This window comes from Candida tropicalis (genome assembly GCF_000006335.3).
Source record: "Candida tropicalis MYA-3404 genomic scaffold supercont3.2, whole genome shotgun sequence".
Taxonomy (NCBI): domain Eukaryota; kingdom Fungi; phylum Ascomycota; class Pichiomycetes; order Serinales; family Debaryomycetaceae; genus Candida; species Candida tropicalis.
This window is the reverse complement of record NW_003020049.1, coordinates 1175781-1193077: the sequence shown is the minus strand read 5'-3', so window position 1 is coordinate 1193077 and position 17297 is coordinate 1175781. Positions and strand designations below refer to the sequence as shown.

The 17297-nt window shown below is 31.6% G+C and overlaps 9 protein-coding genes across 9 annotated transcripts; 4 read left to right on the top strand and 5 right to left on the bottom strand. All coding sequences in view use genetic code 12, as the record gives it.

Annotated features, from left to right (window-relative positions):
* Positions 1-387: 387 nt before the first annotated feature.
* KIC1 (putative serine/threonine protein kinase) lies at positions 388-2892 on the bottom strand (the record flags this gene model as incomplete). The annotated part of the gene is made up of 1 exon (XM_002547270.1): positions 388-2892. One exon carries the CDS (start codon positions 2890-2892, stop codon positions 388-390), a length of 2505 nt encoding a protein of 834 aa, XP_002547316.1.
* Positions 2893-3671: 779 nt separating this feature from the next.
* On the bottom strand, positions 3672-5132 carry CTRG_01621 (uncharacterized protein; the record flags this gene model as incomplete). The annotated part of the gene is made up of 1 exon (XM_002547269.1): positions 3672-5132. One exon carries the CDS (start codon positions 5130-5132, stop codon positions 3672-3674), a length of 1461 nt encoding a protein of 486 aa, XP_002547315.1.
* A 965-nt stretch (positions 5133-6097) lies between these two features.
* CTRG_01620 (uncharacterized protein) lies at positions 6098-6757 on the bottom strand (the record flags this gene model as incomplete). The annotated part of the gene is made up of 1 exon (XM_002547268.1): positions 6098-6757. The coding sequence occupies one exon, from the start codon at positions 6755-6757 to the stop codon at positions 6098-6100; it is 660 nt and encodes a 219-aa protein (XP_002547314.1).
* Positions 6758-7261: 504 nt separating this feature from the next.
* Positions 7262-7945, top strand: CTRG_01619 (uncharacterized protein; the record flags this gene model as incomplete). The annotated part of the gene is made up of 1 exon (XM_002547267.1): positions 7262-7945. One exon carries the CDS (start codon positions 7262-7264, stop codon positions 7943-7945), a length of 684 nt encoding a protein of 227 aa, XP_002547313.1.
* A 4-nt stretch (positions 7946-7949) lies between these two features.
* CTRG_01618 (uncharacterized protein) lies at positions 7950-9269 on the bottom strand (the record flags this gene model as incomplete). Its single annotated transcript, XM_002547266.1, has 1 exon — positions 7950-9269. One exon carries the CDS (start codon positions 9267-9269, stop codon positions 7950-7952), a length of 1320 nt encoding a protein of 439 aa, XP_002547312.1.
* A 1092-nt stretch (positions 9270-10361) lies between these two features.
* URE2 (Ure2p) lies at positions 10362-11351 on the top strand (the record flags this gene model as incomplete). Its single annotated transcript, XM_002547265.1, has 1 exon — positions 10362-11351. One exon carries the CDS (start codon positions 10362-10364, stop codon positions 11349-11351), a length of 990 nt encoding a protein of 329 aa, XP_002547311.1.
* Positions 11352-11706: 355 nt separating this feature from the next.
* CTRG_01616 (uncharacterized protein) lies at positions 11707-12570 on the top strand (the record flags this gene model as incomplete). The annotated part of the gene is made up of 1 exon (XM_002547264.1): positions 11707-12570. The coding sequence occupies one exon, from the start codon at positions 11707-11709 to the stop codon at positions 12568-12570; it is 864 nt and encodes a 287-aa protein (XP_002547310.1).
* A 288-nt stretch (positions 12571-12858) lies between these two features.
* Positions 12859-14898, top strand: TPO5 (Tpo5p; the record flags this gene model as incomplete). The annotated part of the gene is made up of 1 exon (XM_002547263.1): positions 12859-14898. The coding sequence occupies one exon, from the start codon at positions 12859-12861 to the stop codon at positions 14896-14898; it is 2040 nt and encodes a 679-aa protein (XP_002547309.1).
* Positions 14899-15315: 417 nt separating this feature from the next.
* TIM17 (protein transporter) lies at positions 15316-15780 on the bottom strand (the record flags this gene model as incomplete). The annotated part of the gene is made up of 1 exon (XM_002547262.1): positions 15316-15780. The coding sequence occupies one exon, from the start codon at positions 15778-15780 to the stop codon at positions 15316-15318; it is 465 nt and encodes a 154-aa protein (XP_002547308.1).
* Between the last annotated feature and the right edge of the window lie 1517 nt (positions 15781-17297).

The following is a 17297-nucleotide window of genomic DNA, read 5'->3' as shown; positions in this document are numbered from 1 at the left end:
TCTTGTTCCTTTTCAATTTCTTCTCTTTTCGAAGACGTTATTCGACGTCTGATTCTTGGAGGCATCTAAAAGACTAGGATTGATTAATAAATAATGAATTGTTGTTTTTTTTGTTTATCAATTTGAACTTGTTTTTTTGTATTTTTTTTTTTTTTCATATCTTTTTCCATTTTAGTTTCGAATAGTATATATGACGACATTGTTTGTTGCGACATCAACGATTTACGACATTCAAAGTTACGACCCACAAAGAATTGCACTTTATTCACCCTATTTAGAATGTCTATTTACCCCATTGTAAAATATAAAAAAATATATAAGTGTAAAGAATAAAAAGGTTATAAATAAATATAAAAGTAACAAAATCAACAATCAAATACCAATGAACTATAAATTCTCTTCAAGAACTTCCAATCCTTGATTGAAAAGTTTAATCATGACATCCAATTCATTAACAAGTTTCTGTTTCCCAACACTATCCAAGAAAAGTTCACCATTAATAGAAGGAATGACAGGAAAGTTACCAAAACCATTAGTATTAGAACTAGTTCCGTTCATATTAAGATTTAATGGTGCACTCACAGAAGCTCCTCTTGATAAAAATACATTAGAATTCACTTGTGCACCAGCACTTGTTGAACCCAAACTAGACAAATTATGGCTCGATAAATTGGCAAGAGATTTCTTATGAGCCAGCAAACTATTATGATGTGATCGACTTTGACCTGTTGCTGCTCCACTCGATGCCGCATTTGTTGTTGTTGTTGTTGTTGTTGATGTTTCCTTAGATTGTCTTTCATTAGATTCATCATTAATTGATGGGAAAAATTGTGGAGGTTCCTTCTCAGTAACCGGTGTCATAGAAATTTGCATTGCTGCAGCTTGTGCTGGATTTATACCAAATTGATTCACGTTTTCGTTATCCAGAGGCTCATTTGTTAATGCTGACAAATTATTCATAACATTTGAAGGAGTTGGCATCTGAATAAAACCTGGTTTGCTTCTTTTACTCTTGAGATTACTGGACTGGTGAGATAATGATGAAGTTGTAGGAATATTTGGCATTGACTGTTGATTTATCAACTGTGGATGTGTGGTTGTATTGGAAGAACTTGTAGTGCTGGTGTTTGTTTCCAGCTTCATATTAATCGGTTGCAATAATGGATTGGAATTTGATTGCAATGCTTTCATCTTGGACGGAGAGCCAGTTTTACTAACACTTATGGCATTTGTTAACCCTGCTGCGGATGGCACTTTAGGTGATGGTGTTCTTACAATATTTGCTGTGCTATAGGGTGGAGTATGTGGTGTAGCCGAGGCAACTGCTTGTTGAAGTGGGATACTCAAGTTGGTACCCATAGTATTCGATATTGTCTTTTTTCTGGTTCTTCCAGCAGCTTCATTTGGAGACGTGTTGACAGAGGAGAATCTTGACTCCAAGCTACCAGATGCGGATTGAGAATGGTATAATGTGGGAGGTTTGTTCAAAGGAGGATGAGATGTATTGGAAGTTGCTGTTGGTAATTGAGAAAGACTATCCATATCAGGAATTTCAATTGTCGGTGATTCTCTTCTTTCATTGAGTTTTGGAATTGTTGGAGCTGACAAGTGTTCATCTTCATCAATATTATCTTCAAACAACATTTGTAACGACTTTGGTACTTCTGTAGACGTTTTCCCAGTATTCATTGATTTCAAATTTGTGTTTGAATTATTTCTGCTATTCATTGCCAAAGTGCTCTGGTTTCGTCCAAATGTAGTAGTTGCTTTCAAAGTTGGTAATGTTGAATAGTTATTATAATCTCCAGTCTGTTGGGCGGTGTCGTAATTATTATTATATTGTTGATCCACATTGTCTAAATCAATATCATTCTCCATAATATATTCTCTACTACTCAATGAATCAAAATCCCATTTAACTTGTATTTGATGATTTTCTGTATCATGGTTCACACCATCAAGGTTCTTGTCGACTAAAGCATCCACAGAATCTTCTTGTTCGTCTTCCAAATTAATGAATACCGAATCACGAGATGCATTTCTGTCTCTCCATAATAAGTATCTTGAAATAACTTCTTTTAATATGCTCGTTGGATAATTTTTGTACGCTTTCATTAATCTACATTTCAACAAATCCTCAGCCGAGGGTCTTTCTTCAGGGTTTTCATCCAAACATAATGCAATACATTCTTTCAAAGCCAGAGAATATTCTCGTCCTTCCAATCTCGGTGGAGTTTGTTTCGAAATCAACTGCATTGCCCATGAAGCATCTTTGTCACAATACGGCGGGTTACCGGTGGCTATCTCGTAAATAGTAATACCCAAAGACCAAATATCAGCTTTGCTATTGTATGAATCACCAGTTCGTATGACTTCTGGCGCCATCCAATATGGAGTTCCTGCCATTGTTGTTCTCTTTGATGAATTGGATGTAAGTTTGGCGGCAACACCAAAATCACACAATTGAACATTACCTTCTTTAGAAATTAAAATATTGGCAGCTTTCAAATCACGATGAATAACACCAAGTTTATGAACTACGTTTAATGTGGACAATAATTCTCGAACAACAATCGCAATGTATCTTTCTTCCAAAACACCAGCTTTCAATAATGTTCGTAAAGATCCGCCCGCACAATAGTCCATAATAATCCATAATTTAGTATCATTCAATATCGATCCATAGTAATGTGTAATGTTTGGTACATTTTTCAATTCAGTTAAAAATTGAATTTCTTGTTGAACATCAATAAGCTCATCTTCATCGGTATCTAAATTAAGTACTTTAATGGCCACCACTTGTTTGGTTTGTTTATTATAAGCCTTATAGACGACCCCAAATTTACCTCTTCCAATAACCTCTGTTCGTTTATATAATGATGTTGAATTCATGATGTCTGAAGTTCTTCAGATCATTTAATTTATACTTGGAATGTTTATTGTTTAGTTTGTGTGGTCTTTGTCTACTGTTTAGTGTTGAGTGTTGTGGGGGGGGGGACGAAAGGAGGGAAAATAGTTGATCCAAAGTGTCTCTTTAAAAAAATCAAATGAGTAATTGACAAATCTGTATTTTATTGTAACTCCAAAGTCTTAGACCAAATCAAGTAGATATTGACGGGATACACTTAGGTAAGTTGATAAATATGACGAAGAAATGAAACTGAAAAAAAAAAAAAAAATTGAACAAGAAAAAGAAAAATGCCAATGACAAGATCTTTAACTATGAACTTTTTTCTGTTGTCTGTTTGCCTGGTTTGTCTCGCGTGGTTAAATTTTTGTTTGCTTCAAATAAGCTACTGTTGTTTCAAACTCACAGTGTTGTTTTTACAACCTATCGTTACTCTACCTACAGTAAAACAATAATGCACAGAAGATACAAACAAAACTGAAAGAGACGGTAGACATTCGACGGAAGTGGACGAACCATCTGAATGCATTTTTATAGGGAAAGAGTAACTGAAGATAATCAATTTGTCAAGCGGAAATTAAATTAATGTTAGGTAGATTTTTGACGATAAGAAAACTTCAAACAACCACACAAAGGTGAAGCACAACTAAGAGTAAACAAAGTATTTACTCATGTGAGATCAACTCATAAGTATTCGTATATAGATTCCCGTACTTTTACTCTATGAAAAATTTTGCTTTTCTGTATCCAATTTAATGTACAATTATTCTCTGAGATCCAACAGACTTAATAATTGACTTTGTTCAAATGAAAGTCTATAATTAGTACTTGGTTGACTAGATATCATGGAAATATTGACTGGATCATCAGTTAATTCAATTAAAGCTTCAATATTGTTTTCGCAATCAGCATCATGCACATGTTGTTGTTGTTGTTCTTCTTCTTCTTCATCAACTTGATCTAGAAGCAGCCTTTCATTAGCTTCATCGATAGGGACATGTGACTTATTAATAACCAGGGACAAATCAGATGAAGTTGCACTTGACTCTCCAATGGCACCAGAAAACTCATCAACATTACTAAGTAAGCTGGGACGATGGCTATTATAAGGAAACTTCATTCTGATCAAATCATTGTCATCTTGTTTAGCATCTGCTTCTTCATCTGCATTATGGAAAGCACTATCCCAACTCAAGATAACTACTCCACATAAAACACCAACCAAGCCAAATATAACCCACATTAATTGCGCTACACTCATTCTATGGTTTGCAATCAATGAATTGAAAATCAAATCATTGATCAAATTGATCAAATTATAGATTAAAAAGCATAATGGGTACAAAATACCGGTTGTGATCTGTGCTAATCCCAAATTAAAAGCAGTTAATTGCAAACCAACAATGGCTAACATCACAGCAAGTAATACATAGGGCAATGAGTTGGATATGGAGAAAATATTACTAAACTTTTCATGTAAGATAGTTTCAATAACAACATCAATTAAAGATTTAGCAAATAAAAAAGTGTGTGCTGTCAAAGTTCCACTAATAATCCCATAGTTGATTCCTTTCATAAATTGATACCTGTTACAATTAATGACTGGATTATTTCTTAATACAATAGGTTGCAGGTGTATTTTCCTGTTTAAGTAGGCATAATTTACAAGCAATAAGACTCCCATCAATACAAAAGTACCAACAAACCAAACAACAAAACCTGGGTTTGATAACTTTTCTAGAATCTCGTGAAATCGTTCATCAACGGTAGGTAACGGATCAGGTTGAGGTAAAGGAGGTACATTTCCATTATACGCAATGATACTAGCACCAACAGCAATAATACCAGTTCCAAGCCATAACTTGTTTGTGAAATGATCACCAGGTAATAATAAACAACTCAACATAGAGTTAAATATTAACCCAATACTTTGTAAAGGAGATAGTATAATTAATGGTAATGTACTTATTTGAATAATGGATCCCAACACATTGGCAACAATAAATAGCAAGAATCCAAATAGCCACATATTTCGTTTATATTTTTGCTGTTGATGATTTAAGTGGATAATATTGATTTGTTGTTCATTTGGTGGGGCATCTAATGGTAGGTATTGAATATGTAGTAAATGAGATTTTCTTTGTAATGTTATCCCCAATGACTGGATCCCTGAAGATATTACTGCAACAGAACATCCCAAGATAATAGATGAAGTAGAAGACATTGCTTGTAGGTATCTGTGAGATGGTTGAGCTCTGTCACTTGTTTTTTAGTTTCTTTTTACCCACCACTTGATAAAATTTAAATCTGGATATCGTTATAAATATAGCAAAAAAGGGAATCAATAACTTGAATACTAGTAACGAATGTTGTCCTCAAGTTGAATGGTAATTAGTTTAATCAAAAAAAACAAATGAAAAAAAAGGAACAAAAAAAAAAAATAAATCACTGGTGGGATTTGTTTGACTTTATCAATATTTACCAGCGTACAAAAATGTTTCTGGTGAATCTAGACAAAAAGAAATCAGACAGCAGAATAGTCGTGTACATTGGAGAAATGTATTGAACAATAATGCAATCAATTACCCTAGATGGTAAGGCTGACATTAAACGAAATCAGAATTATAATGTCCAATTATGAGAGCAGAAGAACTGCATTTGATTGGTCAAATAGAGTAGAAGTTGTTGAAGCTAGTAATTGATTAAAGACAAATATCAACCAAGGCTTGTAGGTACGACGACGAACGGTGGAAGTCTATTTTAGGAAATTCTTCATTGATGACATAATATCCTCAACTGCCAGGTAAACAGAAAAAGAAAAAAAAAAAATGCAAAATTCAGGGGGGGGGGGGGGGGTACGTTTTTTTTATTCCCGCTCGAAAGGGCGCAAGCTATTTACTGTGTAGACAATGTACTAACAGTAAACTACGGGTAGATGGTAATTCACAATAAAAAAAAATATTAATATTCAAACATATATATTCTAAAAATATGAAATATCTAATAAAATGAGTGTTCAGACTTTATCAATTGCACGTACACAGAAATAGAATAGAACCATCTAACACGAAGCAGTTTTATTTTTTCTCACAAGCAACAGGTATCACAAAAAATAATAGATTAAAAGCGAAATAACGGGTAACATCAATAAAAGGAGAAGTAGACCAGCTACACAGCATTTCAGTTTGTTTAGAATGGGTTTCCATTTCCAACGATATCATCTTCATGAAAGACTCTCATTGAACCAACATAACCATAAATAAAACGTACTTGTTTCTTTTTCTCACCATATGATGGTTTTTTCAAGCAGCTTTTACGTTTGGGAGGATGTTTTGACTTTGATTCAAATTTTCTTCTCTTTGTTTCAATTTCATTTGAAGATGGCGATTCTTGAATATCACGTTTTGTTGAATTATGGATCTTTGGTGAAGGAGGTGGAGTTGTAAAGTTAGATTCCACAGCAGAAATGGGTGGCAGTGGCGATGGTGGAGCAAATGTAGATTTTGCAGCAATTTTGTTGAATTCTGGTGAAACAACCAGATATTCAGCCGTCTTAACTGATTGGACAACTCTAGTAGAGTTTTCATATATAACAGGACACAGCGCAACAGAATCAGTCATCGCATGTTGGAAATGTATATTGTTCAGTTGTAAAGGTTCGTATCGTTGCGTGTACTGACGATTCCAATATCTTGGAACGTTGTTTCTTTTATTTCTATTTAATAATGTTTTCGAAGAAGGATAGAGATAACCCGAACGAGATGGAGAGATATATCTAGCAGGTCCAGTAGGACGTGTATTAGTTCTATCCAGATTAGTGTGGGTTTTAGAAAAATATGGACGTTCCATGATTATAGAGAATAACTATTAATACGAATTTGCAAATAGTTCTGAGGAAGAAGTAGAAAGAAGAAGTGAGTAACAAGGTCATGTTTTTTCTATTGAGGAATCTAAGGCTTTTTATAGTGCCCCATGAAGAGTAAAAAGATAAAACCCGCCTTTGAAAACCATAGGTCGTGTTGAACTGGCAAATTTCGAATGTCTTAGAAATTGTTAGAATCATCTTTGGAACTCATTAAAAATTGATGATATACTCTTTTTTTTTTACAGTTTGTTAATAACATGTAAATTATTGACTAAAAGAAATAACCTCTATTGAAAGTGTGTTGTTCAGTATCCTGACAATTCATATTTTATATTTGTGAATAAATATTGTTGCACGTGACTCGTCTCTTTTTTTGTACAAAATCAAAACATTCTCTCAAACACTCCATACCAGAAATCATCAAAAGAAATAATTTACTTTAACCAACAATAGTAATCGGCTACTTTCATATTACTTATTTGCTCATTATGGATAAAGATATAATTGAAATAATAGATTTATTAACATCAAATGAACTACCTACAATTTCACAAGGATTAAATGAATTAAACAATTTATTAAGTTCTTTAATACCATTTATAAAACAATATCAAACTACATCGTCAATTTCATCCAAGTTGGAACAATTTGAAAATCTACAAAATAGTTTCCAATATAACTTGGCTCAACATTTAGTTCCTCTCTATTCATATGATTTAAATGTTGATCAATTTTTGTTGTGCAATAAACTTCTTCAAGGATTGTTGTTGATTCATCCTAATTCAAGAAGTATTTTTAATTTATCTAAAAATATGAAATATGTGATTGACTTATTAGAAAGTAATTTAAATATCAAATTAACTATTTCTTTAATATCTACATTGATTCATATATTATTGAAAAATTTTGAGAATTATAGAGTATTTGAAAAATTAAATGGTTGTAGTGTATTAATTAAACATTTTAAATTAAGTTCATTTGAAAAAATTCAAGATGGTAATGAAGAGTTTAATAATAATTTAAATTTCAAAATCATCGAATTTTTAATGCTTTATTTGTTGGAAGAACCTAAAGGTGGTAAATCTATAAATGAAAAGTCTCAGTTTTTTGTTAAAGATTTCCCTGAGATTGATTCCTTGATTGAAAATTTAAGTCAATTATATAATCTATAGGTTGTTATGTAAAATTAAATTTAATATCAAAGTTCTTTTCAAATTTAGCCTGAGCCTTGTTGACAGTTTCTTGTGAATATTTAGATGAGATATTACCATCACGGCTCCTGCTTTTCAAGAAATTCAATCCTGCGGTACTTTGATTACTTAATGCTGTTGGATCTTGCTTTCTGACTTGATATAAACTTTGGTTTTTCACTACTTCTGTGGTAGGTTTCTTGTTGATATTAAAAACAGAATAATCATTCAACTTGTTATATTTTGGAATTGGTTTGTATGGCTGTTTACCTTCGTTTTCCAAGTCATATCTTCTTTGTTTTAAAGTCAACTCAGCCTTTTCATCAATAACATAATCCTCTGGTACATCTTTAACTCTTAAGCCAAGTAGTTTACGCTGATTGATACTCAATGGCAAGTCATAACATTGATCCTGTCCTTTCAACAATCTAATCAATGGAATAACAATATTTATTATAAAATAAACCACGACAATTTTACTCAATAAAAGGATGTAGAATTCCATGGAAGATGTACCATTTTGTTCTTGTTGTCCATAAACATGTGGTTGAGAACTTTTTAATTTTAATTCATAAATAGAAACAAATTTTGAAATAGAAGATTTGAAAAATGAAAATACCAACAAATAGAATACATTTTTTAATAATACTTTAAATTGGTATTCAAGATCAATTTGCCTAGATAAGGCTTTCTTAACAATTGGATTTTCCCAAGATCCAGTTGGTTGATCACCCACATAATCATCTAAATCTCCTTCATCAAATTCTGCTCGTATACTGTTCAATATTTCTTGTGGATCTTGTTTTCTCACCTCACGACTAACAAATATTGGAATTCTATTCTCATTTCGCCTATCAAATTTTGATTCCTGGTCTGATAGTTTAACATTTGGTGGGACGCAATCCTTAATACCATAGAAACTATCCTTGAAATTTGAACTTGGTGGTTTATAATACATAGGACGATCCAAATTTCTTACTCTATCCAATTCTTCTTGTTCTTCTTTCTTATGCTGCTTGAGGGATAATTTTGTCTGCAATACTTTAAAACTTGCATCACGAAGAATTGATGATGATGATGTGGGTAATGGATTGGTGATTGCTTTATCTTCTTGTTGGACCTGTTGCTGTTGTTCTTGTTTAATGTTGCCGAAATTTAAACTGGATAATGAATTATCTGGTAATTTTTGTAGTATTGTAGGGGTTTTCACTATTGACGAGTCGATTCTAGGATATACTCTATTATAAGGTTGTGTAAAGCTAACCGCATCTTGATATACGGTATCATTTAGTGTAGATTCAGACATGACTGCTGGAGAATGAGTTTTACTAGTAGAGATGATTTCGGCTGTTGCGATTTTTTTTTTTCTTTTTGTTTTGGTTTACTTTGCTTTCTAAATGGATCCAGTTTGTAAGTCGTGTACTAAGATCAAAGGTAGTTCAACTATGAACTGACGACATGCAATTCAAGCTATGCTTGGTTAATTATAGTTCTTTCACTTGATAGACTGTATGTCAGAAGTCTTCTGGGAGTGGTACTAATTGGTGAATTACGATGGCATAGCCATCAATTACTCGTCACTTAACTATCGTAGTACAAGCTCCTAAAGATTTATACAAGAGAAGGGTTAGCTCATGTTGCATATGTCACTCCCCCCCCCCAATTCTATAACCATATGATAGTTTTATATCTATAGACGAGACACCAACAATATTTAGAATGATAATTGCAAAAAAAAAAAAAGAATTAAAAGCTGTACTCTGTAATACACTTATGTGGTCGTGTAATGTGGTACATTTTATTGTTTGTATGAACTTCCAAATTGTGGGAGGAAGGGTAATTAAAATTAAACTAATTTAAAATTAAAATATGGTGAGAGTCAAAATACACCGAGACAGGCAAGCACACAAACTCTTAGAGGCACCAGGAAATAGCAAAAGCAAAAGCAAAAGCAAAAAAACTGTACAAGAGAGAGAGAGAGAGGACAAAAAAAATTTTCTCACATTCAAGACAGATTAAGAGAGACAGACAGTGAGAGAAACAAAAAAAAAAAACAAGAAGAAAACCAAAATCAATACTCAACCAGTTTTTCTTTTTTAATATTCATATAAAAGGATTAAATCATTTTCATCTTTTATTTCAGTTTACTTTACTTCGTTCATCTATTTATTTGTTCTTATATACATACACTAACTGCTAATTGGAATAATACAAAGTGTTTTATTTCCTTTAATTTTATATTTTATTTTTTTTTCACAAAGTTTTCTCCCCATTTGCTATTTACGTTCATTAAGTATCTATCTTTTGAAGTACATACCCGTAAATTGTTCAACTACTCCTTAGATTCCCGTCCTACTGTCTGTCTAGTAAAGTAATTTATTAATAGAAAATTATCAAGATGTCTGATCCACGTCATCCACTCAATTCAGGTGAAAATAACAATAATAATAACAATAACAACAATAACAGTAATACCAACAACAGTAATAACACACACACGATTTCAAATTTATCAGCCGGCTTAAAATCAGTTTCATTGGCTGATCAACAACAGAATGAAGTAAATTTAAACTTGTTACAACAACAGTTGCATCGTGAAGCTACTACTCAACAACAACAATCAAGAATCACACAATTTTTCCAAAACCAACCAGCAGAAGGGTACACATTATTTTCTCATAGATCTGCTCCGAATGGATTCAAAGTTGCTATTATATTATCTGAATTAAACTTGCCGTTTAATACAATATTTTTGGATTTCAACAACGGAGAACAAAGGGCACCTGAGTTTGTTACTATAAATCCAAATGCAAGAGTTCCTGCCTTGATTGATCATTATAATGAAAATACATCTATATGGGAGCTGGGAGCCATTATTTTGTACTTGGTTTCCAAATATTTGAAAGAAAATGGCGAATGTTCATTATGGTCAGATAATTTAATTGAACAAAGTCAAATTTCCTCGTGGTTATTCTTTCAAACTTCGGGGCATGCACCAATGATTGGGCAAGCATTACATTTCAGATATTTCCATTCATGTCCCGTACCAAGTGCTGTGGAAAGATACACCGATGAAGTTAGAAGAGTTTATGGTGTTGTAGAAATGGCCCTTGCTGAAAGAAGAGAAGCATTAATCATGGATTTAGATGTTGAAAATGCCGCTGCTTATAGTGCTGGTACTACACCATTATCACAATCAAGATATTTTGATTATCCTGTATGGTTAGTTGGTGATAGAGCAACTGTTGCAGACTTGTCATTCGTGCCTTGGAATAATGTCGTTGATAGAATTGGTATTAATTTGAAAGTTGAATTTCCAGAAGTTTACAAATGGACTAAATATATGATGAGAAGGCCAGCAGTTATTCGTGCATTGCGTGGTGATTAAGAGTGAAGTGTAAAAAAAATGTCGAATTAAATACATCTAAAAGATGAATACTAAAACAGAGCACGAGAATCAATTGATTATTTGTCTATGAGTTTAATGCCTTTTCTGTAGTAATAATAATAATAATATATACATACATACGTAAGCAAAAAAAAAGAAGAATTTCATACAAATAGTAGTGTTCATTATAAATCGTTAAAATGACATCACAGGTTTGACCCACGTGATCATTTGATTAGGCGGAATCGCAAACCCGAGCATTTTTGATTTCGAGAGTTAATTTTTTTTTTTTTTTTTTTGCGATTTTATTTTGATGCCCATCTCTAAATCTGTCAACTTGAACCAATAACAATAAATGACTCCAGAACAATTCATACTAGGAGAAAAAGCATATAAAACAGCAAAGAAATCCTTACTTTCATTAAAGAAGCATCATGAAAATGATTCTAAGACATCAATAAACTTAATCATAAATATTAAAATTCAATTGGTTAAAACAAAAGATTATAGACCTAGGATTGTTCCAATAACTTATAAATTAGATAAAGTTACAAATAAATCCATATTACTTATTACTAAAGATCCATCTAATAAATATAGAGATGAATTAACTAAGAAAGATTGTCCTACTGAAGATACATTTCTGGATATTTATTCATTTAAAAAATTGAAAAGTTTAAGTAAGAATAGAAAAAATTTAATTAAAATTTTTAAAGAATATGATTTAATAGTTTGTGATATTAGAATTCAAAAATTTTTACCTGATATATTAGGAGAAATATTTTATTTAAAAAATAAAAAAGTTCCATTTATTATTCAAATGGCAAAACCTAATAAAGATGCAGAATTAATTCGATCAAAACAAAATAAATTAAAAGATGAAAGATGTGATTCAAAATACGTCAATTTACAAATTAATTCAATTGTTGAAAATACAAATTATATAGCTAGTTCAAAAGGTGATTGTTTAAGTTTAAAAATTGGTTATTGTGATTGGAAATTAGATCATTTATTGATGAATTTAAATGATGTTATTGATTATTTAATTAATGAAAAATATCTTCCAATTGGTGGTGTTTTAAAAGCATTAGATAATTTAGGTAATGTTCATGTTAAAACAAGTGATAGTATCAGTTTACCTGTTTATATTAAACATAAAGATGGTGAAAATGATACTAATGAAGACGATGATGATAATAATAGTGATTTTGATTTTTAAAATACTGATTAAATAGATTACTACGTGTCTGTGTATACATTAGTTCTATGCAGGGAATTGTGAGTATAAGACCGATTTTTCATTTTTTATTTTTTATTTTTTAGGTCGACCCGGCAATGCGGAAATCTTCGTAGCAAATTAGCCACTATTTCTATGACAAGCCCAGTTCGGCTTGGTACTATTATTATTATTACCACTACCACCATTCTTTTTTTTTCCTTCCTTCCTTCTTAAACTCTTCATCCTTCAGGGAGGTATTAATTATTGTCTATCTCAAATAACACCTGTATGGCAACTGATACTTCGACCAACCCTCTGGGGTTAGGTATAACGATGAGTCCTCCTCCTCCTCCTCCTCCTTCAATACCGTCAACTACAGATTCAAGATCTAGATCAAACTCATCGATCGAGACACCTCCTGAAACCCCCATCTCGATGGCATCGCCTTCATCACCGCCTCCTTCATATACATCCAATATATTTGAAGATATAGGTTCACTGGCACCAGTACGATTTCTTGGTCATTTGATAAGTGAAGAAGATGATCAAATTGAACATGTAGAACATTTCAAATATAAACAGGATTTAGAACGAAAATTAACTGTTACTTCAGTTATTGGATTAGGATTTTCTGTAATGGGTGTACCTTTTGGATTATCTTCAACTTTATGGATTTCTTTAATGGATGGTGCAAATGTGACTATTTTATATGGTTGGATAGTTGTAGGGTTTTTCTCCATATGTGTTATTCTAAGTCTTAGTGAAATTAGTTCAAAATATCCTACTGCTGGTGGAGTATATCATTTTAGTGCCGTATTAAGTAATGAAAAATATTCTTCAATACTGAGTTGGTTCACGGGATGGTTTTTATTAATTGGAAATTGGACTTATGCTATTAGTATTATGTTTTCTGGTGCACAGTTCATCTTGAGTATATTTGGTTTGAAAGATGTATATTATAAAGAAGATCGATTTTGGGTCCTTGGTGTATTCTTTTTGATATTAGGATTGGTTGGATTTATAAATTTTAAATTTTCAAAGCATTTAGAAAAAATTAACAAGATGTGTATCGTGTGGACAATTTACACCGTGTTGGCAATTGATTTCTTGTTAATTTTTTTTGCTAAAAGAACAAATTCAATTAAAGAAATTTTAACAAATTTTGATAATTCAAGAAGTGGTTGGCCCGATCCATTAGCTTTTATAATTGGTTTACAAAGTTCTTCATTTACTTTAACAGGATATGGTATGTTATTTTCCATTACTGATGAAGTTAGAAAACCAGAGAAAAATGTCCCCAAGGGAGCCGTTAGTGCTGTATTTATGGCAACTGTTACTGGTATTATATTTATCATTCCAATTTTAACCATTTTACCTGAACTTGAAGTTTTATTAGATGAAACCCCAAATATTATGCCAATCGATTTGATTTTTAAATTGTCTACTGAATCATATATTATTTCCTTTTTAATGGCTTGTTTAATGATTGGTACGGTGTTATTCCAAAGTATTGGATCTTTGACTACTGCGTCAAGAAGTACATATGCTTTAGCAAGAGATGGTGGTTTACCATTTGCACATTTATGGACCGAGGTTAATTCAATTGAAGAATACACTATCCCAAGAAATGCATTGTTTTTATCGATGCTGGTATGTGCTATATTATCATTATTGTCATTAATTTCAAGATCAGCCTTTAATGCATTTATGGGAGCAGCAGTTGTTTCTTTAACATTGGCCAATGGACTTCCAATTCTATGTTTGATGGTGGGTAAAAGGAAAAAGATTAAAGGAGCCGCGTTTAAATTAGGTAAGTTGGGCTGGATTATCAATGGTATTTCAATATTTTGGGTTTTCTTATCAGTTATTATTCTTTGTATGCCACCAGTGATTAAAAATCTAAATGCATACAATATGAATTATGCTGTATTGGTTATTATTTTATTTTTTGCCATTGCAAGTTTAGGTTATAGAACTTGGGGTAAGAAAAGCTTCACTGGACCAGCAATTGATACCGATTATTTTGAATTACATAACCTTGAATCTGCAGGAAGAAGTAATCTTGCTACAATTGATGACAACAATTTTGTTATCACTGGTGATGATGATGATGATGATGATGATGATGATGATGTAGATGAATTTAAATATGGTAGTGATGACAAAGAAGAACAAGATATTACGGATAAACCGATTGCAAAAAAAGTTAAAAAAGGAGGATATCAAAAATTAAAGACAAATTCTGAAGAAGTAGAACCAAGTTCTAGTGGATTATCAACAGCAAGTGAAGGTGAGGTACTTTTTGATTCTAATAAAGGTAACGCCTGACACTTATAACAGTATGATTTTATTTTATGATTGTATTCATGCTTGCATTTTCTTTTTATAGTTTTGTATTTTGATAGAGTTTTTTTGTTTAATATTTATACACAAATTACGTTTTAGAATTTATTATCTTCTTATTCTTAATTCTTCATTAAATATCAATATCGTACATAAAAAAAACCAGGATCAAATGGTCATCTATAAACCCCATTTTCTTTTTCTTTTCAAAAAGTAATAAAACCTCTTACCTAAAAAAAAAAAAAACAGTAAACAAATATTATCACAGCCAGGAAAATAGCCCAATAGTAACAGGAATCCTTCAAATAAAGAAAGAAAAAAAAATTGAACAAATAATAAATTAAAGTATGTACAAGTTGTAGTAGTAGATGTTATTGTGATTTCTTCTTTATTTTTCTTTCATTAAGCGGCAAGCTTTGGAGCTTCTTCAGGATAAACTGGAGCCATAGTTGGTTGAGCTTGTAATCTTTGCATCATCATACCAACCCCTTCAAAAACACCTAATAAACAGGCACAAGTAATGGCAGAATTTCTAGTATGTTTCCAACCACCTCTAATAGCTAAAGCACCACCAGTGAAAAACCCAGCTATAACTGCATTCCAAGCATCTTCTCTTTTTCTAACGGCTTTAACAGTACAATCAAAAGTAGAAAATAAACCACCCCAAACACCAAAATTACCTCCAACAACTGGAGCTCTAGCTTTAATTGCTGAAAGGGCACCATATCCTCTTTCACCATGAGGTGAATTTCTGAAACCTTTTATACCATGCCATACACAACCACCAATGACCCCCATGGCAAATGCACCACCAAAATCATTTAAGATTACTATTGGACATGGATCTCTAGTATGGTCAGCAGACATTTTGTTTCTATTATTCTGTGTATGATTTATAAAGTACTTGTGTGAAGAATTTTAATAAGTAAGAAATCGGGAATTGAAAAATTTCTTTACTTAATAAAAAAAAATGAATGAAAACGAAAAATTTTTTGTGACTGAATGGGAAAAAATTTTGGTGTGATGTACACGACTCGCATAGTTTGGGATTTTGCCTCTGGTTTAAGAATTGCAAAAAATGAATGGGAGGGATTATTGCAAAAAAAAATTACAGACCCTAATGATTCAAGCATATCAATGAAATTTCAAAAGGGTATAAAAAAGAGGGTTTATTATGGGTAGTCTATTTTGGTTTAGTTTATTTGTTTTTTTTTTTTTTTTTTGGATTAAGCTTATCCTATTGACAAACTATTTATTCAACCCATCATGGATACATACGATCAAGCATTAGTTTCGTTTAATTTAAAACCATTTTCAAAATATGATCAAGGACAATTAAAAAATTTACCATTTTTTGGTAGAACTGTTAGTGATTTACAAAATAGAAGATTTATAGAATTTGATAAGAAAGGATATATTAGTATTAAATTGCAACAATAATATAAAATTTTGATTTTTAATTGTACTCAAATTGTTCAAAAATTGTGTTTATTAATTAAGAATTTTTACAAAATTAACAAGAATTTATTTAATAAATTGGGAGAAATTAATTGTTATACTAAGCAATTTGTTCATTGTATAGAGTTGCTAGTTAATAATCTGGCATTCCTAGGAAACACTGAGATAAGTAATCATGATTTGGTAATATTGAGGGAATATTTATTTGATGATATGTATACGAATGATAATATCGTTCTTAGTAAAGATTTTCAGAATAGAAAAAAAGTCAGAATATCAGAAGGTTTAAAAATTCAATTGGAGAATCAATATGGATATAGGATCTATTGTCAGAAAGGAAGTTTGGATCTTTTTAGTTTGATTCTAACAATTTACCGATCAAGAATGAAGTCTGGTAAAGTTTTAAAGTGATTTACTATACAGTCCATTGATACTATTATCAACAGAGTGAATCTAAGGAAATCAAGTTCACAGAATCTTACTTTGTGGCTCTCTTGTTCTTTCATATTTTCATTATCCTTGATTCAAGTTTGCCCTCTTTTTTTGTTTGTACAGTTTTTTGTATTATTTTTATCTTTTTGTTTCCCTGAGAAATGATGTAATACATATAGAACTAATGTTCGTAACCTTTGTTTGTTTGTTGTAAATGGAAATACCGGAGATGTGATTGTACAACCTTATCTTGATATTCATGAAATAGCAAGCAAATGTGATTAGAGACTATGACTTACTAAGTGACTGACGTATTAGGTTAATTTCTTGTTGCCGTGTTCATCAACATCATGTTCATGATCTTGTTCTACTGTCAACAATATACTTTACACTTTGTACCTTAATTATTATTCTTTTTTCTTTTTTTTGTTGTTGCTTACATTCTTTCTTTGTCGTTCTAGCTCCACTTTCTAATCTCTCTTTGCTCGCCCCAA